The sequence below is a fragment of the Sitophilus oryzae genome, unplaced genomic scaffold (assembly GCF_002938485.1).
Source record: "Sitophilus oryzae breed Bouriz unplaced genomic scaffold, Soryzae_2.0 scaffold_813_pilon_pilon, whole genome shotgun sequence".
Classification (NCBI taxonomy): domain Eukaryota; kingdom Metazoa; phylum Arthropoda; class Insecta; order Coleoptera; family Curculionidae; genus Sitophilus; species Sitophilus oryzae.
Genome location: NW_022147432.1, coordinates 2070740 through 2097179, shown reverse-complemented (window position 1 = coordinate 2097179; position 26440 = coordinate 2070740). Strand labels below are relative to the sequence as shown.

The following is a 26440-nucleotide window of genomic DNA, read 5'->3' as shown; positions in this document are numbered from 1 at the left end:
AACTGAAAAAAATGGCGTCATAGATGGCTTAGAAATGAAGATATATACAGGGTTGTTCACCACACACGACATAATTTTACAAGATACAGAGTGTCCCAAATAAGTAAAAAATATCAAAGTTGTATTTAAATGGAACACCCTGTATATTATTTAATTTTTAGTTTCTACGATTAAAATAAAGGTAAATTTGATTAAGGTTTATTATACTTAAACCTTACCGTTTTTGAAATATTTTCAATTTTGTGAAATTGCAGTAAAAATTTTAAGGCTTCATTTCTCCAAGGGTATCAAAGTTTTTAATACTAAATATTTACTGAAGTTTAGTTATTGATCAGTTATTTTGTTGCAATAATAAAAATAATACTACCTTATACAGAGTGCCTAAAAATTTATTTTAAATAATTATTAGCTTCAAACGGCAATAACTTGTTTAATTTAAACGGAACACCTTGTATATTTTACGAGAATCAGATGCACAATTTAATTGTCTATCAAATTATATTATACCATTTTTTACCTATCTCTTTAAGTTTCCGTAGAAAATGCATTTTCTTGTACCTTATGTATCAATATACCCATGGAATAGTGACATTTTAGATTATTTTTAAAGATGTACCAAATTTTTAAAGAGTACAGATACTAATATTGTCGATATAATTTGTTTATTTTATTAAAAAATAAAAAAACTGTTTAAATATTTGTTAAAGGGGACCAATTAATATGATTCCAGTATTCAAACTACATTAACTGACTGTTTGCGTTGATTAATAATAATTGCTCCAAATACTAAAAAACTGAATTTTGTGTGGGTATTAGACAGTGTGATAAAAAGAAACGCCTTAAAAATTATATTTCATTTTTTAATAAATACTTATTTATAACAACAGAGACTTTAATTTTGATAACTTATTATTATATTGATTTCTGACTCAAATCCACATTTACTTAGAATAATTTATTAACGAACACAATTAAGTATGTAATTAATTAGTATATGGGCGGAAATAATGGTGTTATATTTAATTAATGGTATACTCTCTTATAAAGATTTAAATAGTTTTCTTTTGCATACAAATGGGCTAAGTAATATTATCGTTTTGCTAAAAACGATAATATTACTAGCCTGTACATTTTGTACATTTGTTGCTTTAAAAATAATCTAAAATGTCAATATTCCATGGGTATATTGATAAATAGGGTCTAAATTATAAGAAAATGCATTTTCTACGAAAACTTGAAGGGATAGGTAAAAAATGGTATAATACAATTTGATAGACAATTAAATTGTGCATCTGATTCTCCTGAAATATACAGGGCGTTCCATTTAAATTAAAGAAGTTATTGACGTTTAAAGCTAGAAATTATTTAAAATAAATTTTTAGACACTCTGTATAAGGTAGTATTATTTTTATTATTGCAACACAATAACTGATCAATAAATAAATTTCAGTAAATATTTAGTATTAAAAACTTTGATACCCTTGGAGAAATGAAGCCTTAAAATTTTTACTGCAATTTCCCAAAATTGAAAATATTTCAAAAACGGTAAGGTTTAAGTATAATAAACCTTAATCAAATTTACCTTTATCTTAATCGTAGAAACTAAAAATGTAATAATATACAGAGTGTTCCATTTAAAAAATACAACTTTGATATTTTTTACTTATTTGGGACACTCTGTATCTTGTCAAATTATTTTTAAATTGTACCTCTAATAGTCCTTCATCGAACCCAAAACTTGAAATTTGTAAAAATATAATCGTTTAGCTACAATACTCCGTGTCGTATGTGGTGAACAACCCTGTATATCATAATTTTGAAAGTAAAATTATATAGAAAATATCATCGATCATCATTTTTAAGCCAACTGGACGATTATTTCAAACATACAAGCTGAGTTTGTTCATAGTGCTCTGAGAAATCTAGATAAACAAAGAATAATAAATTAAAAGTATTCCAGGGGAAAAGAGGAAAAACCTGTATCGTCTCTGATATCTGTCAGGGTATTGTTGAAAGTGTCAAAGTTTTCATGTCGATTAAAAAGATGAGATTTACAACAATACTTTGCCGTAACTTTCACAAATATCAGAGAGAGTACAGGTATTGCCTCTCTTTTCCTCTGGGATGCTTTATATCTGTTGTTCTTTGTTTATCTATATTTCTCAGAGCATAATGCCGAACACGACTATAGTATATAATAATTTCAATAGCCTAAGTGAAAAGAAAAAAGATCACCTTTCTGTTTTGTACTGTGGTGCCTTTCTTCCGATGGCTCATCTCGTTGATATTTAGGAAGGTATCCATAAAATGTATATTTTATTATCGGTCCTGGGATGAAAAAATATAAAATTCAATTTGATTTGATGATCCTTTTCTGTCACCTAAATCAGGAGAATGACAATGAGCATGTTAAGATGAAAAAGAACTTATTTATCAACACTTACCTACACGTTAGTCCAAGGAGTTTTATCAAAAACCTATATTTGCCTAAATCATTTATGTATTAAATTTACAAAGCAAACTGCAGCGTGTAAACAAAAGAAATAAAATGGCGACAAGTCAACGTCAACGACCCGACAAGGAGAAAAGTGGTGTTCGAATAACAAATTATGGGTCACCAAAAATTGTTTTTGTCTCCTTTCAACGCACACTTTAGAAAGAAAAAGAGATGAACTGTTATACTGAAAGAATGTCAAAGTTTTATCTGTCACTCTTGTCAATAATTTATCGGTAAGGAAGATTCCTAGAAAATCGCTTGTAGTCAAGTTTTCAACCATTGCCAGTTCTCCCATAAGAAGTGTCATCCACCTGGTGCCATGCTTCAACTGTCTAGTGTATCACGTATCCTTAAACGCAAGTTAATTTCTCACTGCGCAAGCGTACATGTCCAACGATACGTTTACATCTACGTCTTCGGCAGTGCTTTAACTTGTCTATTAAATAAATTGTCGCAGCCACTACCGTTCAGATATCCATTTCTTATCTTGGCCAGCGTCGGCGTCGAGACAAACTGAACGTCATCCCATCGTATTGACAGATTTTCAGTTCTTTGGCCAATACGTGCGCCAGCATATCGTCCAAGGTGTAGAGCTTTGGTGTAGAGGTTCTATAAACAAAATGTGTCATCGAATTTGACAATTACAAAATATTTTTGCAGGTATTTTAATTGTAGCTTTCCCTGGGCCGTATTATAAATTTTACTAATTTGAAGTTAGATTTTTGCAAATAACATTTAAATGTCCATTCCGAATAAAATAAAATTCTAGGCAAAAGCACAACTTTAACGCCTCTTCAAAAAAATGGGGATATGGGATTTGCATAAAATCATCTTGGGAGATCATATTTGATTTTTTCAAAATTTACATGGGATTTTCTATCCCGATGCACCGCGCGATATAATTGACGTATAATTTAGAAAAAAATATTTTCCTATTTATTTATTAGCCTTTGTCTTTTTGCAAGAGAAAAAAAACTTCTTATTTTTAACATTTTGAGAAGAAAAAAATTCTTCACAAAAGTTTTCGTTTGTTCTAAAATTGTTAATTCCGTTTATACTCATTCAAATTTCCCTTCTGTTTCAGAAAAAAAAATAAAAAATACGAAAACATGCTTGAATTTTTTATAAGGTCAAAAAATCAAAATGCTTTTCTATGGTAAAATCGATTCGTTTTCATTGAATTTTTTCAATGAATAAGTGCAAATATTTTCAGGGCTGGTATATCTGGATAAAAAAAAACATATGTATTTTATTTTTACCGTTTTTTCAAATAATTCCAAAGTAACCCAGTTATTTTACTTTAAAAATTTCCAAAAAAATATTTTTTGCTTAAATTTTGAGAACCTGGTTCTTTTGGGTTTTTTCTGTCTGATAAATTTTATCTACTACCTATGTTGCCGTATTATCAAGAAATTATGGTTTTTAACTAAAAATTAAATAAAGTTCTAATATATAAAAATACTTCATAACAAATTTAGACATATATACCTTTCATTTAAAAAAAGAATCATCAAGATTGGTGAAGCGGTTTCGGCGGGATGGATGTAACAAAAAAAACCTTTGAGCTTTTATATATGTATAGATGGATGGATGGATATGGATATTATTTTTATTTTATTCTATACTTTAAAATTACTTAAATTTTTAAAAGGGGTTTTTCAGTCGTCTGTAAATTGTAACAGGGGTAGATACGTGGTGTTTATATATTTGAGGCACCCTGTTTTATAGAATTACAAGATTTTAATATTAAAAAATATTTCATTAGGTTGAAAGAAGTCCAGAAAAAGGTCCATACTTGTTCCACATGTAGCTACCAAACACAATATATGTCAAAACTTAGCCGACACGAGAAAGTTCACTTGGCACCGGAAGAACGACAGATGTTTACTTGTGCGCACTGTAACAACAAATATAGAACAAAACACGGCTTACAACGTCACCTCAAGCATGATCATGTTGGTTCCAGGTAAATTAACTAATCAATTTATTAATAATAATTATATTTTTTTTCTTGTATTAGAGAACAACGGCATACGGTCGAGTCGGCCGTTCCTGGCACGTATACGTAGACGTAAAGAATCTTTTACGTGTATAAAAAATAGAAAATATAGGAAATGCGCATGCGTACGTAAACGTTTACGTGTTTGTAGGCCGTATGCCGTTGTTCTCTATTGTTGCTTTTATTTACTACTTGTTAATGATTAGATGTCAAAGAATTTAGATACGTCAGTTTGACTTACCTGCTTCGGTAACATATTGAACGTTTGTGTTAATAAATAATTATTATAACTTATCTATTTTTATTTGAATTATATATTTTTGTAATAATTTTAATAACTACCAATATTTATTGACAATTGTAAAATAAAACAACAAATTATTATTGAATCAACCCTAGGGGAGCGCCGGGAGGGTTTGGACAGGGGGAGGCATTGGACACATTCAAAACTGCCGCCTAATTGGGAAGCAATTCAAAACAAATACTTAACCGGAAGCGCAATTGAATATCCTTAGTGCTTGTCTAGACGCGAAGCAGGTTAGTCGCTCCGTTTCGACGCATCACCATTTTCACATTTTTCCACGTGTTCGTTCTAATATTTGATAGGTTTACACTGTGCCTTTTAACAAACTGTTTTGTGTTTTTTGAATTGCGGGTTTAATTGGTCCTGAAGAGGCATGAATTTACTGGATCAGACATATTTAATTTGGACGAGACGGGTGTGACCACAGTTCAAAAAACGCAAAAAGTGGTTGCGACGAAAGGCCAGCATCAAGTGGGTAAGGTCACTTTACGTGAAAGAGGACAGCTGGTGACGCAAGTAGGCATCATTGGACCGAATAGAATAGCACTTCCTCCAGTGTGGGTGTTTCCAAGGAAAAAGTTTGACAAACATCGAATGTTAAGTGGTATTCCTGACGAGTATGGCGCAACCGGCTTAGTTCATTCATCTGGATGGATGACCTCGGATAATTTTTTACGTGTTTTAGAACACTTCGTAGCTCATGTTCGATATTCTAAAGAACGTCAAGTCATCCTCATAATGGACAATCACGAATCCCATTTATCTGTTCCTGCAATTGATTACTGCAAAGAAAATGGTATTACGATCCTAACTCTTCCACCCCATACATCTAACAAATTGCAACCTTTAGATCGGACTATTTTCGGCCCATTTAAAAGATATTTTAACCAAGGAGCAGATGACTGGATGCTCTCTCATCCAGGACAGACTTTGTCGATATATGACCTGGCAGCAATATGCATGATAGCTTGGGATCGATCTGCAACTCCCTCAAACATAAAATCTGGGCCCGTATTCTGTAACTTTGACATAAAAACGTTACGCTTTCAAAGCGGTGAGCGCAAGTATTCGATCAGCGAAACGCAAGGCAGTCGATTTTGGTATCCTCGTTGCCATGCGAATCGTGTTCTGGTTACGCGTTGGGCACATATCGGCAACATGAGAATTTCTAGTGTAGGTAATAGTCAAAAATTGATAACTGACGGATGTAACAATGAAAAATGTCAAAGTTACGTGAATTTCATAACCTATTGTTGAGTTATGTCAAGCTATTTTTCTATGGATATGTCATGGATATGTCATTATTCTTATTATACGAGGGAAGTGTTGAAGACGCTTCTCAACATTTTCGATGTTTTGAACAATATTTATAGCTACCAAGTCGTAAATTATCAATTACTTATTGAGGAATTTATAGAAGAAGTAGTAATTTTCACCAAAGAGGAAGATAACGCACAAAATCACAATTTTTTCGATTTTCACTGACAGTTCGACAAGCAAAACGATCCTTTAAGGCAACCGTTTTCAAAGCGCTCAGCGCAATCAGTAAAGATGCTAAGCACGTCAGACGAGAATACCGAAATCGTTAATTAAGTGCGCGCTCAGCGAAAATTAACGTCATATACGCTGAGCGTCTAAAAGCGCTTAGCGTTTTCTAAGTTACATAATTCGGGCCCTGGATGACATTGGCCATTTGATAAAAATATTTTCAGCGAAGAGGATTTCCTTTGCTCGTTTGTTACAGACAGAGTAGCACCTACAACAGAAAATAAGGTTTTAGAAAAAAATGTAGATGCATCATTACCATCCACTTCTTCTGCACAGCCATTACCGGAGCCCCAAACTCGAGCTGAAATCGACCATCACAAACAAAATTTTGTATCGCCATCCAAAATAAGACCATATCCAAAAGCTTCAGAACGAAAAGCATCTAGAAAAGGTCCTCCTAAAAGAAAATCCATAGTGGCGACCGATACTCCAGAACGCGATGAAATTGCACAGAAGAAATTAAAGAAAAATAGATCAGAAATTGATCTGAAGAATATAAAGAAAGCAAAGAAAAAAGTTATGAGCGACTCTTCTTCCGATGAGGAAGAAGTCATTTACAAAGATTCGTCCTCAGACCTGGATTTGGAACAGGATGATGATGAGGATGAGGACCTTACAAAACTTGAAGTCCAGAGTTTCATAGTTAGTAAAGTATTTGGAAAAAAAATCAGTTAGACATTATGCCGCTAAAATAGAAGAAGTTGTCCTGGATGGCTACAACGTAAAACTTTTGAAAAAGCAAGTTGCTTCCAACCGTTTTAGATTTAGTGAGGAGCCTCCAGCATTTGTGTCATACGAAGAAGTGATATTGAAACTACCGAATCCTTTGACAGACCGATCTGCTCGATATGCAGATATGATTTATTTCAATATCGATCTTACCGAGTACAGTTTATGCTGATTTCATCGTTTTGTAGATATTAGTTTTGCTCGTTTTTGCTTTAAAAATAATGTTGTTCATCAAATAAACGTATCTTAAAAACAGATGGTTTCTTGGGCGTGTCGGTCACGATACACTAACGGGGTAACAACGTAAGTTACGTCCAGCAGTGTCGAAACGAATAGCAAAATTTTCCTGCTGTCGCTAACCATGCTTATGTATTTTTTCGTCCAGACCCTCCCGGTTATGAGGGAGGGTTTGGACATATTACATATGTACGTATATGTGTCTGTCACTCATGATGTTGTAATACTTTTTGAATGAAATAAAGGAATATGTATGTAAGATGTATAAGTCAATCGATCTGACACCAAAAATTTAGTTACTTCTCACTTATGTCAATGTCATAATTATTTATTTAAATATTGTCCAAACCCTCCCGGCGCTCCCCTACATCATATTTTTACACGTTTTGAATAAAATTAGAACGGCACTGATAAACTAGAATTTAAGATGTCATTTAAGAACCCCGTCGCGTTCAATCTAAGACGTTTTATGTGCTCTTTCCTTAATCTTTTTATTCAAAACTGTGGCAGACTTCCGAATGTAGTTAGTGCCTGCCACAGATTCGTTGACTCCTCGGGAGAAGAGTAACAACCCTGAATGGCCGTCCAGCTGATGTCTGTCAATCAAGGAGGAAGGATGATTATTCTGTGGACGTATTCGATATTACGTTTTCCGCCAAGAAACAGAATACTCATGATTTTGTAATAGTTATTTAGTTTGTAACAATTGATCGAGTTAATTAAATGACTTAATTATTTAGTGTTCCTAATTTGCTACGCACAACGGCCATAAAGCTCAGTATTACATATTTTTGTGGTTATGATCTTTTTCTTCTTATTTTCAGGCTTACTTAATTCGTTGGTTTTAGTTTTGTGCCCTTAAAAATCAGAGAAGGACAACCGTAGAGAAGCGACAAAACGAATCCCGCCTAAAAATTTGGAGTGGGAGGTAAAACGGCCAACTGTCATCCCAACGGATTTTCGGAACACGGGCAGCGTTGCCATTGTTAATTTCAGGACTTTAAATCTATTTTTACTATTTTTTTATTTGCGTAAATAATCTTTTTGGATTAACTAATCTGTCTTTTATCCTTACTTATTATAATCGTACTTTAAAGAACTAACTTTCAGCACTACTTTCTTTAAAGAACTAACTTTCAGCACTAAATATTATTAAAACTTAAAATAGATGCAGGTTGTTCGCGATTAATTAAAAACTGCCTCTTGCAAAATTATTAAATTGTCCCTTATGAAAAGAGCTTTTATATTAAAACCCTTCTTATGAATAGGTTCCTTCAAAGTTTTTGAACTAAAATAATAAAATAAAGTAAGTGATTGGTACCGATGGTAGAACAAATTATCCATCGAAAAATTTTAGCAAAATATGTAAATTCATTTTAAATTTAGTTTGTTAAGTTTTGACTTTGTTATTTTAGTAAAATCGACATGTTTTTAATGTAAAAAATGACTATTTTTTTCATAAAACTATAATGTTCACCAAACAAAAGGAGTACTTACATAATTGTGCCTTATTTCCTTCCCGGTTTTGAAAATAAAATTAACAATTGAACGGAATCGGCAAAATAACTTTTGGACAATACACAATTGTAATTTGAGTACAGTTTAATTATTTGCCTTTAAATATCAAAAACGTATAGTTCGATGATTTCAAAATACTGTTGACCAGGAAGTAACAAAAGAAGATGGATCAATATGGTAAAGGTACATTTTGACATTTAAATTTAAAATATATATATATATATAAAAATATATATATATATATATATATATATATATATATATATATATATATATATATATATATATATATATATATATATATATATATATATATATATATACATATATGTAGAAACTTTTACTACTAATTTCAGATTTATCATATTGTTATATTGAGTACGCCCCTAATAAACATTTGTTATAATAAAACCAGTTTATGAAACCTTAGCGAAACCTTAGTATGCGTTTTATTATCAAACTTTATTAACCGATTAGGTTACTTAGGTAACCTAACTTATTTTTTTTAACATATTTTGAGACACTTATTAAAAAATTAAATTAGAAAATCTTCAGATTAAACCCATTATTTTCATTATTTTTCATTTCGTCTTTTTTAGTCTCACTTATATGAAAAACTAATTTGATATCATTAAAAAATTAATCCTAATATTTACTTTGTCGTTTGTTTTAATGCTTCTGATAACAGCTGAGAAATTTCTTAAAATTGTTTTATTTATCATTTGATTTAAAAAAACATCCAGTTTTTCAAATATTAATTTGAAAGCAAACAATATTATGTAAATAGAAAATAAATAAATAATTAATATGCATTAAGAAATGTATTGTTATATTTTATTAACGTGCCATCTTCAAGGTTATAAACAAAATAATAAATCACCACATTCACCATTTTGTCAAGATATATCAATTAAAATAAATATAAGAAAATTAATTCCCCTTTAAAATATATAACCGTAACACAGTGTATATCTTTTTTCATTTCTTTTGCCTCATTGAATTTCTTTCAGTGTAGTTAGAAACCGGCGATCTCTCACGTACCTCAAATTGAAGGTCACAAAACTTGGTCTCCCTCACTTCAATAGTGCCGACGGTTTTTGTCGCTTCTCTACGATTGTTCTTCTCGGTAAAAATATTGTAATTTCGACTTCGGGAATCCATTCTTATTGGTATCGTTATCTGTTCGTTGGGTACCGTACCTTTGTTCGTGTTTGGCGGTAAATTTTTTTGGAAGGTCGCTCCTGCCATGGAATTTGGTATCTCTGGATATCCCTGTTCTGTTAATGGTTTTATCTTAACCTCCCTCTCTGGGAACCGTTGCGCTGTTTCTTCCAGACTTATTGTTTTCCCTTTTAGAAGAACAACGTTATCTTCAAGTAGTTTGTTTTTACTCCTTGATTCGTTTAGTAACTCCTTTAATAGAGATACTACATCTCACAGAAACACGAGATTCTAGGTTAGGTGGTTTTTGTTGTTCATCAGAAACTCCAAAATCTCCGTTTTACAGCACTTTTTTGGTTTCTTTGTAGAGCAGTAACTATGAAAGTATGTAGTACAGAACCGTGTTTTATAAAGTTACAAGACTAATATTTAAATATTCTTTTATTAGATCCAGGAAAGCTCAGAAAAAGGTCTATGGGTCTGCCATATGTAGCCAAACGTCTATTTTTTAGTTGTAACAAACGTCTGGGGAACTCATTTCTATGCAATTACAAGACTGTAATACTTAAAAATTATTTTATTAGGGAGAAGGAGTCGAATGAATCGCAGGAAAAGGTCTATAGATGTACCTCATGTAATCACCAAACACGACATATGGCAAGTCTTCGCCAACACAAGAAAATTCACTTGGCACCGGAAAAACAACAGATGTTGGTTTGTGCGCAGTGTGACGAAGAATTTATGTCAAATCGGATCTTACAAAATCACATCAAGCGTGATCATATTGATTCCAGGTAAATTAATTAAAAATGTAAGAAATTTTGATAATGATGAATTTAATACCTTGATTAATGACCCCATATTATTCATTGTCAAATTAATAATATCAGTAATTCTTTAAACTTTAGACAACACAAGTAAGTTCACTGTGTAGGTACACGGGCGGATCCAAAAACGAAAAAGGAACCGGCGCGCGGCGCGGCGCGGCACTAGCATTTATTGTAGCAGTTTAAAGACAGAGATAAAATATAACAATAATATATATATATATATATATATATATACATAATAATATAATAAATTCTAAGCTGAAGTATATGCTATTGAAACCTGTGTGCCTTTGCTGGCAGAACGGCAATACACCGAGAAAACAATAAACATAGTTTCGGATAGTCAAACCGCGTTGAAAGCGCTTGAGGCAACGAAATGTACGTCTGTGACGATTCTTCATTGTAAAAACTACTCAATTTATTAAAAGATAGGAATAAAGTGTTGCTAATATGGATAACGGGACATGTCGGCCTAGAGGGAAACGAACGTGCTGATTTCCATGTTCCAAAAAATCTCGCAAAAGACAAGCTCTGTGAATGGGTTAGGAACGAAGAATGGGTGTGGCATAACGTTTCGGGACTGGAATGACAGTCCAATCTAGGCAGAGACACCCAAACGCAGAACAGGAGAGCTCTTAAAAGCCGGCAGACTGGAGTACCTAGGCTCACTGCAGTATACACGGCCCCTGCAGGCTGAGATCACACCTGCAGAGAATGGGACTGGTGGAACATACAGAATGCCGATTCTGTATGGAAGATGACGAAACCATGAAGTTATGCGTCCTTGCACCGCTGGGAGCAGGACCCGGGTTGGAATGTTTAGCAAAACCATGCTAGAGCTAGGAGACATATCACCCTCGGACTTAACAGCCTATATTAAAAGGTTGGGTCTTGAGGGCGAACTTTAATACTTTCTTTGAAAATTAAGTTTGTAGAACTGAGCCACAATATGCTCTCGCGGCCGCAGTGGAGGGTCTCACCTGGGGCATTATACAGACAGTACTTTGTAGCAGAAACCAAAACTAGACCTTTTATCGATCAATATTTCATAATCCAATTTATCAAAGACTTTTGAGAAATCGGTGTATATGACATTTACTTGAAATTTATTACTTACATAATAGGGGTTGTGAGTCATACCTCACCACGCTACCTCGGTGCGGGTTGGTAATTGTCACCATTTTACCCTCGACGACGTCGGTAACTCGGGTCCGTGGGGACGTTACTCCTTCAAGCTAGAGTTAGCTAGCTACAGTTAGCTGCCCCTGCGGAACACCATTTATCCAGGTGGAACCGGAAACTCGTATCCGTGGGGGCGTCACTCCCCAACCAGCTGAATAAAATTCAACTGACCCTGCGGACCGCCATTTTACCCTAGGCGGCATCGGATCCGTGAGGACGTTACTCCTTCAAGATTTAGCTACAGTTATAGCTGTCCCTGCTGGCTATCAAATGGTAAACCATCACCTGGGTAAATACCCAGGCGGCATCGGGAACTCGGGTCCATGGGCGCGTCACTCCCCAAACAGTTGAATAAAATTCAACTGACCCTGCGGTTCCTAGATATATCTGTTACTAAGCGTGTTGTTGACAATTCCAGCTATAGTTTGACAAGGAAGTACTTTAAGACATAGAACACTCCATCTAAATTTCGTAATTTGTTTGAAATAAAAGAAAATAAATAGTGTTACGTTTTTTAGTCTGTTCCGTGTGGAAAAAAAGTCTAATTACTTAACACAATTTATTTTACACTTAATTAACAAAACAAGAAACACTTAATAACTCTCAAATTTATTTACAAACTATTTATCTAACGAATTTAAGGAAGATGCACGTAACTGTGTGAAAACTGTGTGTTGACATAACAAAAGTTGTATATCGATTTTTACCGGTGAAAGGTAGTTCCAGCCACTTTTTTCTCGCTTCGGCTTTTGCAGTCATACGCTGAACATCTTACCATACAAAACTAATTATAAATTTATCATTTTATAAACTTTAAACAAAACAGTAGTCACAAAAAACATAAAAATTCGCTCAGTGTCACCTCGAAGTCTTGTCACCAAAGTATGGCCGCCGATCGAATTTCGATCTCAAAAACAGATCACTGGAAAATATGCGTGTTACCCGTCCCCTCTCTTTTCTTGTCTAAGAATGGTCTAAGATATGTCACTATATCTAATATCTTTCTTACTAAGAACTAGCAATGTATCCAATCTGTCTTTACATTCTATCAAGTTTTTATCTTTTTGTATATTTAGTTTGGTTTTATATTTTGTGTTAACTAATTTAAGTGGGAACGCTTCATAGAACAAGTGTAAAAAACAGTTAAGGAAGACCGTCCACTGTTCATTTACGTTAGACGTGCTAATACACAATATATTTTCCCATGTTTCACTGTGAAGGCTTTGTAAAAAGAAATATATATTAGTTTCATTAAAAAATCTTCTATATGGAAGCTGAGTGATCTGAAATGTTACTGTTTAAAAGTACTGCTGCAAAGTAATTTTCAAAATTTACAAAAATCAATACAACTTTTGGTGTGAGTGGCTATAGTTTACTCCGAGATGGTATGAAAAACCTAAAAAACTTACTAATACTATCATATCAAACTTGTTAACATTATCATCTTTCATGTCAATATTAAAGTCACCTCCAATTCAAACTATTCTATTTTTGATAAATACTGAAGATAGAAGTTTATCCATTTTCTTGAAAAATACTTTCAAGACTGGAATTGGGCTGACGATATACGCAAGTAATAATAATCTGTTTTTTCCCATAGAGCACTACACTTTCAAAAACTTTACTCACCGATACATTAGTAAGTTTTTTCGTAAGTTTACAGTTTATCTCCTTATGCACATATATCGTCCCACCACCATGTTCTCCTTCTTTACGACAATATTTAGCAGCTAAGTTAAAATCACAAATTTTAATAGTTGGTCAACAGTTTTTCAATGTTCACTAATACACAAGAATTTACAACTTTGATGTTCATGCAGCATATCTTATTATTAATTAAATCAACAGAATTTCCAATGGATCGCACATTTTGATGAATTAGGCTGTTTTTTTCGATTCCATTTTCATTGTTTTTTTTTCTTCCTGCCGAGTTGTTTTGCTTGCTAGGTGTAAGAGTTGTCCTAAAAAAATTGTATTGACGTGCACAACTGATATTGGTTTTGATTCTGATTTCAGTTTAAAGAATGTTCGTAATTAATGGTGTTTTTATATCTTAATAATTTCCTTTGATAAACAGGGCAATTAATATTTGTTGTTGAATGATTTTTCTCAGGTAGTTTGGTTTAGTTTGGTGCGTTTTTGTACAATTTGGGCAATTAAAAATGTCACTTACAATTTTTCGCCTCATGTTCCTCTCCACATTTAAGACAGCATTTTTTTGCAGAACAATATTTTGGTACATGACCAAATCCACTACACTTAAAAGATATTGCCATATTTAAGTGTCCCTGAACGTAAACGTTCCTAATCACAATTGATCTTTCCTTTTTTCACAAACCATTTGATATTTCCGGACGAGCTTCTAAAATCCAATTTTCTTTGCCAGGGTTTCTGCATTGTCTTTTGTAACTACCTTAATCTTATCTCTAACGCTATATCCTAGTTCTGTTACGATTTCATAGTTTAATGATACAATTTTTTGTAAGAATTCTTGGTTTGAGTGCCCCTTGTCTACTCCAGTGATCATAAACATTGGATTTTTATTGTTTATTTATTTCGTTGTGATATTACCATTTTCTTGTACGATATTTTTTTTCTGCTGTTCACTGTTTTGACTCTGGATTCTTAGTGCCCCACTTTGAGACTTCCTTGTATTTTTAAAAGTACCGCTCACATCCTTCAGATTTACTTCTTGTTTGAATTTTTCCATAGCTTCTTTGGAATTCATTGCATTTGACACTCTTACAATAGTTTCATGTGTTGTTTTAATTGGAGGTGTCGACCACTGTGATCCTCCTTTTGATACCTCTGGAGTAATTTGCTGGTGTACATCTGAATTCTGTTTTACTACTTTTGCATATGTTCTAACACCTTCATTGCCAGTTTGTGCTGATTCTTTTTTCAAAAATGTAATTGTTTCTAGAAGTAATTTCCTTTATCTGAACTTTTAATAAAGTATGTTCATTTTCCAGCTTTCCCATTTTGAATATCAGTGGCGTCAATATTTTATTTTTTATGAGGGTGATATTCTGATCCTTAGACAAACCGACTATAAAAAGACAAAAAACTATAAAATATTTATATCAAAAATCTGTTTTGTTCTATATTCCTATGAAATTAAATAGAAGTTGGCAGACTGCATACTTAGAAACATTTTATATATAAGTTTAAAAGCATGGGTTTCTGAGAATTCTCTATTTGTAGAGACTGGGAACCACTTACTTTTCTGAAGAAACCTAGACTTTCAAGTTCACGTTGTTAAAACCTATGATTAAAACAAATCACTATTCTCAATTTGTATTGCAGTGAATGAATATAATATAGCAACATCTGTCAAACCAAGACAAAAGAAAATATCAATATATTTATTTTTTTTCGTAATAACTGAAACATACTCCTATAGTACCGTAAAACCGCGATTTTAAGAGCTCAAGGGTAGACCTGTTCGGTGTTGAGATTTGAACACCGGTGTTAGGTGTTGATGACCACCGGTGTTTCAGTCGGTGTACCGGTGTCAACACCGACACCGGTGTTTATCTCAACACCGGTGTTCATCTACAACAACGGTGTTTATCTTGACACCGGTGTTCATCTACAACACCGGTGATGATCTCGACACCGGTGTTGATATAAACAACAATGTCGATGTCGATGGTGCCGTTTGTTTGTTTTTTTAGTTTTTTTATGTAATATTTTTTAGTTTATTTTACAGCTACGAATTTTTGTTTCTTTATGTTTTGTTTTGTTTTCTGTTTGTTTTTGATTAAACAATTTTTACTTTATAGTTGTTTATCTGAGGCTTCCACTTTGGTTTAGTGATTAGTCTGACAAAAAAAATATATTTAAATTTGAAAGCTTTAAGTTGAAGTCTGTGCGCTTTAATAAACGATAAAAATAAGCACCGTACGACATTATTATTATCAGGTTTATTTTGAACTTATTAATTAACATTATTTCTCTCTTCTTTAACCCGTTTACCAAACACCGGTGTCAAAACCGATATCGAGATGAACACCGGTGTCCAGACCAACACCGGTGTCGAGATGAATACCGGTATCGAAATGAATACCGGTGTCGGTGTCAACACCGGTGTCGGTGTCGACACCGGAACACCGGATAGCTCATATTTGGCTACCGGTGTCAGCCCAGCACCGGTGTTCCGGTGTTTGGAACAGGCCTTAGGGGCCCGGTGCCAATTCGAACAATAAGGGCCCGCACTTCGGAAAAGTTCGAATCTCGTTCGTAATGGCCCGGGGGGCTTAAGGTTCGTCGGCTTGGTGAACACAGAGTGCGATTTTTCGGAGCGATTAACCTATAAAACTACAATTTATAGGTTAATTGCTCCGAAAAAATCGCTACTACTTGTCACAGTGCTTTTACTGGAGCAGTCGCAGAGCGTCGCAGCTCAAAAAAATCGCAGACTAGCCCGAATTATATTATCATATCCATATATCACTCTAATTACGTTTTCGAGTACAAAATAAACATAGAGAGAACATATTATAGAGATAGAACCATAGAACATGTTTGTTATATTTATCTAGCGTTGGTAGATAGCAACCAGCCGTAAACTGAATGTACAACGTATTCCTATAGCAATCAACTTTTCTTATACACTAAAATGACTACTTTAGATCTCAGTGAACGTAAAAGTGTAATAAAATAAATTATTGTACTGAATAACTACCTCTTTGTGTAAACATTTTCCTGTGGGGCGAATTATACATCTAACAACACTGATATGACTCCCGTATTCTCGTTGGTCAAAGCAACTGGCAACAGTGCATATCGTGAAGCTCTCTCATTTATATTCAAGAATACATACTACAAGTGAAAATAGAATAGCCAGTAGAATAGAACTACAAAATACTCCCCAGGGAGTGTTCTATCATAGTTTAAGGAAAAGAGTAGTTGCACTCTCGCAAATATTTTCTGCCAATTTTTGCAATCTGTCGAATATCGGCATATTGCAAAGCGTTTCAGTTGAATTCCGTCCGTCGAGCTGCGAGGTTCGAGCGTTGCGTCCCAGCACATGGACGGATTGACAAAAAATGAGTGCCTTACGGTCTGCTGCTATTAATTGTAGTAATAATTCAAAAAATTGTTCTTTAAGTTTTTTAGATTTCCATCGGATGTAAATCGGCAAGCTGATAGTAATTATCAGTAAACATTTAATTATATTTGTTTACTAGCGTGTACCAGCGACTTCGTTCGCGTCGAATTAATTATTTGTAATGGTGATGATAAAGCAAAGCAAGAATTTCCATTAACATACAAATTGGATAAAATTTTCTCACATTTATGTCAGCATGAGAAAAAAACAATATGGCGACATTATTATATAACTTGGTAATATTTGAGGGGTAGTTTCATCTCGTTGTAATTTGACTTTTGAAAAATCCGTTTGCCAAAAATAAACTTTTAACGTCAAGAAGTTTAAGCAGAATCGTGGTTAAGAAATTACCCAACTTTTTGGAACACCCTGTATGATTTTTTAAAAAATTCAAAATATGTAAAAAAAAACAAATAAATTATGCTTGTCCAAGCGTTTTCCCGAAAGACTAACCGTTTTTTAAATGACAAATATTGTAATATTTGAGGGGCGTTTTCACCCTCTTGGAATTTGAAATTCGAGAAACCCCTCCTTATCGAACCTCTACACCCCACAGTCAATCCGTTTGCCAAAAATCAGCTTTAAACGTCAAGCAGTTTAAACAGAATCGTGATTACTCAATGGTCATATTTTATGAAACACAATAAATTTATAAAAAATCTTAAAATATGTAAAACAACAAAATAAAATATACGTGTTTAAGAGTTTTTCCGAAAAAGTGACCGGTTTTTAAATAAAAAATATTTTAATATTTGAGGGATAGTTTCACTCTCTTAGAATTCGAGTTTCTAAAAATCCCTTCTTATCGAATCTCTACACCCTAAAGTCAATCTGTTTTCCAAAAATCAGCTGTAAGCAGGATCGTGATTAATCAATGACCAGATTTTTCGAAACACCCTGTATACATTTTTAAAAAATCTTAAAATATGTAAAAAACAAAATAAAATATACGTGTTTAAGCGTTTTTTCGGAAACTTGACCGTTTTTTAAATAAAAAATATTGTAATATTTGAGGGGTGGTTTCACCCTCTTGGAACTGGAATTTCGAAAAATCCCTTCTTATCGAACCTCTACACCCTAGAATCAACCTGTATGCCAAAATTGAGCTTCTTACGTTGAGTGGTTTGAGCAGGATCGTGATTAATCAGTATGTCAGTCACTTAAGAATTTTATATATTAGTATCTAAGATTAGTATAGATTTTAGAAGCTGAGATATTATGTAATTAATTAAATATTATTATTTTTTTTAGCATGTGGGCAGATTTTAAAAATAGTTTTTTAGATATACAGGTTGTCTCAAATATGCACATGAAAATATTTTTTGGTCAGGGGATTTGCCATAAAATTTTCATTCCAATAATAATTTACGAGATAATATATATAGATTGGTTTTTGAAACAATTTTAGAGTAAATATTTTGTACATCTAAAGTCTCCGCAAATTATTCATATTTTTTAATTGAAAGAATTTTATAATAGCATAATCTCTTATAAATTTAGTGGACTGTATTTTTTATGTTTTTTTATTTATTTTTTATTATAAGTGGTCGTAATATAACAATATTCAAAATATTATAGACAAAATATTGAATTTATATTTGAGGGAAGAAAAGTGCTACACCTAGCTTTAATCCGCCGTAAATATACAGGGTGGCCCTGTGCGAGTAAGTCCAATATCGTCGTCATTGTCGAAGATGTGAAAAAAGTTTTATTCATATGTTTCAAGGTTTATAAAGGGGCGTATCCTAAAATATTTTGTTATATACAGGGTGTTACAAAAAAGTTATGGTAAAGTTAGTTTTATTTTTTTTAATTATTTTACATCATTATAGGTGTCCCAGAAATAAGTGCAAATATTTTAACTGGTAGTATAGTTCAACCCCAGAAACACGCCTGTGAGGTTTTTTTTTGCGAAAAAAAAATGTTGAAAATTTAAAATTTTTCTTGACATTTTCCGGGAAATTTGAAAAAACTTTTTAGTGCCACTTGTTTATTCGCCTGAGATTTCTCTACGGTGTATCTAAACCTTGCAGTGTTGTAACCACATTCTACATAGTTCTTCATTTATAAATTCATAGAAAAATTTCTACTCAAAAATTAGGAATGTTAAATTTTTATCAGTGCTCATTATTAATAATTATTATAGAAAAAAAAACACATTAATTATTTTTAGTACTTACCCTTTCAATGAAAACTTAACAAAAACCACCGAAAATTAACTAAAACATTACGTTTATGACGTTTACGAAAATGATTCATCATATTATTCACAACCAGGTCACAAAAAAGAAATTCCTAAAATGTTTATCGTAATTTAGAATTCAATATTTGTTTTCTTTCATGTTTCTCTGTTTTATTTGAACCACTGATTTACAAAACACCTTGAAAAGCGCACATTACTTTGAATACCGTCTCTTATTGCCACTTTACGAACTACTTTCAATTTAAGACATGTTTCACTCAACAATTTTAAATACGTATTTTGTTTTTTCGCTATTTTTTCGATGTATTTTGACAGCCCGACCGTCGCACGTCGACCAAAGAGTGCCACGTGTGAACTGGTCCTTTGAGGCGCGCGCCGTCGTGGCAGGCTTGCGTCAGACGACGATGTTAAGCAACGTTGCCGTAGTTACAACAATTTCAAATTCAAGAGATTCGAAGCAATCAAATTTGTATTAAATTTTAAAAAATAAAACAGAGAAACATGAAGGTAACAAACAAAACGAAAATGAATTGATTATTCGTCCGGGCTGTTTTCGATATATTGAATTCTGAATTACGATAAACAATTTAGAAATTTCTTTTTTTTGTGACCTTATCAATAATCAATTCATTTGTGTTTTTTGTTTGTTTCTTTTCATGTTTTTCTCTGTTTTATTTTTAAAATTTAATAAGAATTTGATTGCTCTGAGAATGTCTTGAATTTGAAAGTAATTGAAACTACGGCAACCTCGCATGACGCAAGCTCGACACGCCGGCGCGACAAAGAAGCAGTGAGTAGTTACCAACACCAACCAGTGATGCGTGGCTGTCTTGGCCGACGGATGATTGGGCTGTTGACGGAATTGTCTAAATACATCGAAAAAATAGCGAAAAGCAAAATACGTATTTAAAATTGTTGAGTGAAACATGTATTTTCTTAGATTGAAAGTAGTTCGTAAAGTGGCGGTAAGAGACAATACCTCTCAACATTTATTCATTCAGAAAGATATTCAAAGTAATGTGTAATGTGTGCTTTTCAAGGTGTGTTTGTAAATCAGTGGTTCAAATTGTGAAAGCCTATATGAAAATAATGTGTTAAGTTAAAAATTGGGACTGTTATTTTAGCAGTTTTTATAATAGCACGTACAAGTAAAAGCAGCAACAATGAAGTGTATTTTAGTTAAGTGTGTATCGAAAAAGAGAACTGTCGCAGTTACATCGATCTGTCATAAGTATATTTTTTAATGTTGGGTAAGTTTTTTAATTTAACTTTTAAACATTTAACTTTTAATTTATTTTATGTAATAATATCACAATCTTAAAAATGTAATGCATCTCTGCAAACTCCTCAGGTGTTGTGCTGTTATGACTTACTTGTAAACATACTTTCTTGTCCATATGGCAACACAGTGCGTCGAATTAACTGAAATCCGGGCTTGATACGGGTAATTGGATGTAGTTGGCAATATCTGCCGGCGATTCTCAAAATGTTGCAATTATTTTTTTAAATTTTCAAAGTTAAATAACTCAGTTATTTTCAATTTATTTTAAAAATGGTAAAGAGAAAATATGTTTATTTTGACCAGATCTACCACCTCTTAAAATATCTGCACTCATTTCTGGGACACCCTGTATATACATTATTCTATATAGGGTATTTTTTATGGCGTCACCAAAATCGGAATATTTGAAATGGTATATCTCATTTTTTTTTAAATGCAACATTCTGTATATTCTGTTAGATGTAGAATTAAAAAGTGAACATTTTTTTTATTTAAAGTGTTTCTAAATTTTTAACGGTTTGGCAGATAGATAGATTTAGATAGATAGATTTATTTATTGTTCAAATATTGTAATTACAATGTGGAACAAATGTCATATTTTACATGGCAAAAATGGCAACACCAACAAAAAAAATATAAGAAACAATCCGAAAACCACAACTCAAAGATTACATAATCAGTGGTTCAAAAATACATATAACAACCACAATAATCAATAATTAACCAAAAATGCACCTTAATAAACTAAAAAATAACTAATAAATGATTAAACATTAAACAAAAAAAATATCAACAGAGTAATCACACCTATTCACAAGATAATACTTTAATTCTTTTCTGAATGTTTTTATGTCTAGTTGTTTTAAGTAATCGGGCAATTTATTGAAAATTTTTAAAGCAAAGTTTTGCAACCCTTTAAAAACAGTGTCAGTTCTCGTTAGATTTATTAATAACATAGATTTATTTCTTATTGAATAGGTGTGACCACGCGTACCTTGAGAAAATAGGTGACTATAATTTTTATAAAAAACTAAAACTTCATAAATATATAAATCTGGCAAAGTTAAAATGCTGTTGTTAATAAAGGTATTTCTACAACTCTCAATTTGTTTTAAATTAAATATACACCTTAAACATTTTTTTTTGAAATATAAATAAATCACATATATGAGACGAATTTCCCCAGAATATTAAACCAAATCTCAAGTTTGATAATATATATCCGTAATACACACTTAGCATAACGTTACGAGACACTAAAAATTTTAAATTTAATAACAAGTACCTAATAAAATTTACTTACTTTATTTAAAAGGTATTGAATGTGAAACTTCCAAGTAAATTTGTTATCCAAAATAATACCTAAGAATTTTGTATGTCCTTGCAGTGTTATCATCTCTTCCCCAACATAGAGAGGATCACTGGCGGAAAAACCACAATTACCAAATTTAATATATTCGCTATTTAATTTCAACCCATTCTTACTGAACCACTGAGCTATTACTTTTTGTGAGGTGTTGATATTATTAATTAAGTTATGTTTGCTATCAGACATATTGCTATCAGATATTTGCAGTATTATATTACATATATTTTCAACAGTAAATTTTTATCAAAGCCACCTAATATGATCTTTGTTTGATATTTGAAAATATTTGCAAAACGGCTAAAAATTTAAGAACACTTTAAATACAAAAAATGTTCACCTTTTAATTCTACATCTGAAAGAAAAATAATATACAAGGTGTTGCATTTAAAAAAATGAGATACAACATTTTAAATATTACAATTTTGGTGACGTCATAAAAAAATACGATAAAGTGAATTTTTCTACACAAATTTATTCTGGTATCCTTCATGTTTAAGAAAACATAGCTAAGTATTAATAAAGTTATATTCACTCTAGTTTTTTTACCACTTTTCGTATATAATGTTTTTAACCAAAATTTTAGCAAATAAGAAATAGAATGGGAAAACCGCAGTGTGCTTTAAATAAAGACAGTGTACTATATGCAGAATTTTATGCCGAATCCAGTTATCTACAGAAAAATAAAGTTGTTTTAAATAAAAAAAAATGTAGAAAATCTCTGAAATAGATAATAATATAAAAATGTCATTATATATTTTTTCCGCAGTTCTTCCCATCAGATTTTCAGGTACAGAAGAATTGTTACCTACACGAAATGTGAAAATATTCTGTTTTCAAGCAAGTTTTTACTCGATGATCATTTTTTTTTATTTTATTTTATTGTGAACTCATATTTTCCTAAATACATATCTGTGAAACTATGGCCACGACTCTTCCTTGCCTAGTTAATAGACCACGACTATACAGCTACGTCAGTGGTCACGGGAGGCGATAACAAGGTCATAAAGTGGCAGAAAAAGAACAAAGGATTTGACAAGGAGTAAAGCTACTAGTTTCCTTATACTATGGTTCTATTGCCGTTCTATTCTGTTACACTCAAGAATCGGGCCCTTGATTACAGACAAAATACACGAACAACAAAATATGCCTGCAAGAAAAAAGTTAGTAGAAAACATCCGTGTAGCCCAACGAGTTATGGAAAGATCAATGCTTGGTATATCTCTAAGATAAAAGATACCCAATACAGTAACAAAACAGCTTACAAGAATAACAGATGTTATATATCTACTTAAAAAACTCAAATGGAACAGGGTTGGGCATATTGCCAGAAGAACGGACGATAGATGGACCAAGTTAATACTAAACCGTCAAGATGGTCAGATGACTTCTTCTTATAGTACCAGCAGTGGACACTTCAGGCTGGTTAACGATGATGATACCGTTTGATTGAAAAAATGGCGTCAGAGTTGATTTGGAAATGAAGTCGCGGCTTTTTATTAGTAAAAAAATATGGGAAGAGTCAAACTTAAACCCTTGCGATTATTAAAAAGTTCTTTGAAATATTGCCATTGAAACAGAAACGTTCAGACACATATTTCGCCATTTTAATTTTTTATTATTTCCAGAAATGCTGATTGTATATCTCCAAATGATGAAGTGGTATTAGATTCTTTAAAAATAGAAATTGATGATTACACTCCACATTTGGATGACTTTAAGTATGTTTTTTAATGTGTTTTTACTAATGTAATGGTTATAACGTCATTTATTAATTACAGAAATGCCGAATGTCTGTCTATTACCAATAAAGTAAAATCAGAAGATTTTTTTAAAATAGAACCTGATGATGTAGAACCGGTTCTGAATAAAAACATGCACGGTGACTTTACGTATGTTTTTTAAATGTGTTTTACTAATGGATACAGTAGCGTTAAATATTTTTGTTTTTTTCCAGAACTACCGAAAATCTATCTGTAACTGAGAAGATATATATTACCTTAGAAGATTATATAAAAATGGAAGCTGACGATGACGATGAAGACACGCGATTTTAGACGAAGAAAATATTCATAACATAATCTTAAGAATTTAATTTTTTTTACTAATCTTTTTAATTTTCATATGCAGATTTTTATATTTTTAAGCTGTATACAGTATGTACCCGGATTTTCTTTTACAAGAGGAAAAAGTTTTTTATTATTGATATTTTGAGAAAAAATCATTCTTCATAAAAAAAATTGCTTGTTCCGGGCTTTAAATGGTTAATCCCGTTTATATTTTTCAAAATTTCCATACCGTTTTAGAGAAAATTAAAAAAAAACATTAAAATATAATCGATTTTTTTTCCTAAAGTCCTAAAACTCAAGTACGCGTTTCTCTAGAAATATACATTCGATTTCATTTTTGGAGAGATTGTTATTAATAGAACTTTAACGTTATATTTTTTATTGTTTTATAATGTTAAAGAAGCACAAAATGTATTTAGTTCAATGCTACAGGAAGGGTGATAATAGTTATTGGAAAATGTGATACTTTAACAAATAGCTTACTTAACAAATACTACTTATTAAAGCAAAAATATGACGTTAATCAAAATTAACAATAAAGGTAGTTCCTCACGAGGGCGGAAAAGCGAAATTTCGCCTAAATTTACTTTTCGTCAGTCTGATCCATACTGATAACTGTGAATGCCCGCTTCTATGATTTTGCGGCATCGCAAATAAGTTAAAATATTTTTAACTTTTTTGCGATTTATTTTCGCGGGTAAAGGATAGGAAATGTATGTTAAAAAGAGGAATCGAATTGGGCGGGAGTTAAATTTTTTTGGCACCACATAGCCTAAATTAAAACCGTCTAACCCTTGCAGCATGCGATACAGCATGCTAGCAGCAAAAAGGAGATGTTAACTTGATTATTGTCGTGTTTTGTGTTTATTGTATTGGGTGTTACTGCATAGTATGATTGTTAGTTCGTTTCAAAATAGAACAAGAATTGTATTCCCTAGATGAAAATACAACGGTGAGTACACCCAGGAAATTTATATTGCTGCAAATATTTTTTTACCAATGACTATACATGAATGAAAGTACAAATTACTTTCTTGCTTGTATTTCTTGATTTTTAATTGTGTATTTAGAACTAGTAAACACCTTTTCCAGTGCGAGACAACCTTATAATATTGTTCTGACAAGTATTTGTTTTCTTCCATAGTATACATCGTATAAATGGTTTAGATATATTGTGAAGATTGCCAAAAAAAATATCGTTACAAATACTTCGTAAACATTATGAAGAGCAAAGTCAGCCTAAAAGTCAACAAACAGAGGTTTCTGACAGCGGCGAAAGATATAGTTACAAGTAAGTACCTATTTTTTCCAAGTGGTAACCAACTCAAGGCGGAACTCAAGAACTTGGAAGATTCCATCCGCAACCTGGAATGGAAATCTTGCAATGGTCTAGGACACTCGAAGAAGTTTCTGAGGGCTTATGATCAAGACAAATCACAGATCTTCCTGGGTCTAAGTAAGAACAATCTTCGGATTGTCACGGGGTTTTTAACAGGACACTGTCTCCTCAATGAACACCTCAGTAGATTGAAACTAAGAAGAAACGGCGAATGCAGATTCTGTGGGGAAGATGGTGAAACACCAGTACACCTCATCACTGAGTGCGCCGAGACGACAACCATTCGTGCCATGAATTTTGGTACGACTGATATTGGAGATGGAGAACTACCCTCTATAAAACCGTCCCAGATACTGGCTTTTGTCAAAGCCCTGGGACTGTATGATGAGTTATGATTCAAGAAAGGGGGACACAATGGATCTGTAAGGTCGAAGTGATTAACCCCCCTCCCACTCATTCTAAATTCTAAAAATTCTAAGTACCTATTTTAAAAACTTCCATACATGTCTTTTAAATAGACAATGACATGTTATGCATGAACAAGGTTTTGTAGCAACAATATGCCATAAATAATATGTCGAAAGTCAGAATACATTAGGTATGAAGGTACAGATAATAATTTATATTTTAGAAAAATATTGTGTTAAGAATATTAACACAATACTAGTAATACAACTGCTACCTATATACAGGGTGGTCCGAACTGTATTCCGGAAACTTCGGCAGCACATTCTGCAGATAAAAATATGTAAAAAAGTTCGTATAAACGTATGTCCTAAAATGCTTAGTTTCGGAGATACAAGGTCTAGAAGTTTCATTTTTATTTCAATTTTTTCCAAATAATTTCGGTAACAAATAATTAAAGTAACGTCAATATTTGGATGAAAAGTGGCGTCTGGGGGTTATTTGACATGGGAAATTTGATTTTGATGTCAATATGACTCTTACTTGTAGAGGGCACCACCTACATGTGTTTTAACTGTTTTGAAGAGTAATAACTTTTCGTCCGTGCCTGTATAAAATTATGGAGTGATAAAATATACATTTTATTAACTTTTTACAT

At 32.5% G+C, this 26440-nt stretch overlaps 1 protein-coding gene across 2 annotated transcripts in view; it reads left to right on the top strand.

Moving 5' to 3' along the window:
- The window catches only part of LOC115889282 (gastrula zinc finger protein XlCGF26.1-like), a 158333-nt gene extending 134117 nt beyond the window's left edge, over positions 1-24216 (top strand). For both annotated transcript variants that reach the window (XM_030909230.1, XM_030909229.1), the window contains 5 exons: positions 4263-4463; positions 10578-10787; positions 23598-23690; positions 23751-23861; positions 23927-24216. In XM_030909230.1, coding sequence (XP_030765090.1) covers positions 4263-4463; positions 10578-10787; positions 23598-23690; positions 23751-23861; positions 23927-24026 — 715 coding nt within the window. In that variant the 3' untranslated portion in view covers positions 24027-24216. The remainder of the gene's footprint in view (positions 1-4262; positions 4464-10577; positions 10788-23597; positions 23691-23750; positions 23862-23926) is intronic.
- The last annotated feature ends 2224 nt before the right edge of the window (positions 24217-26440 follow it).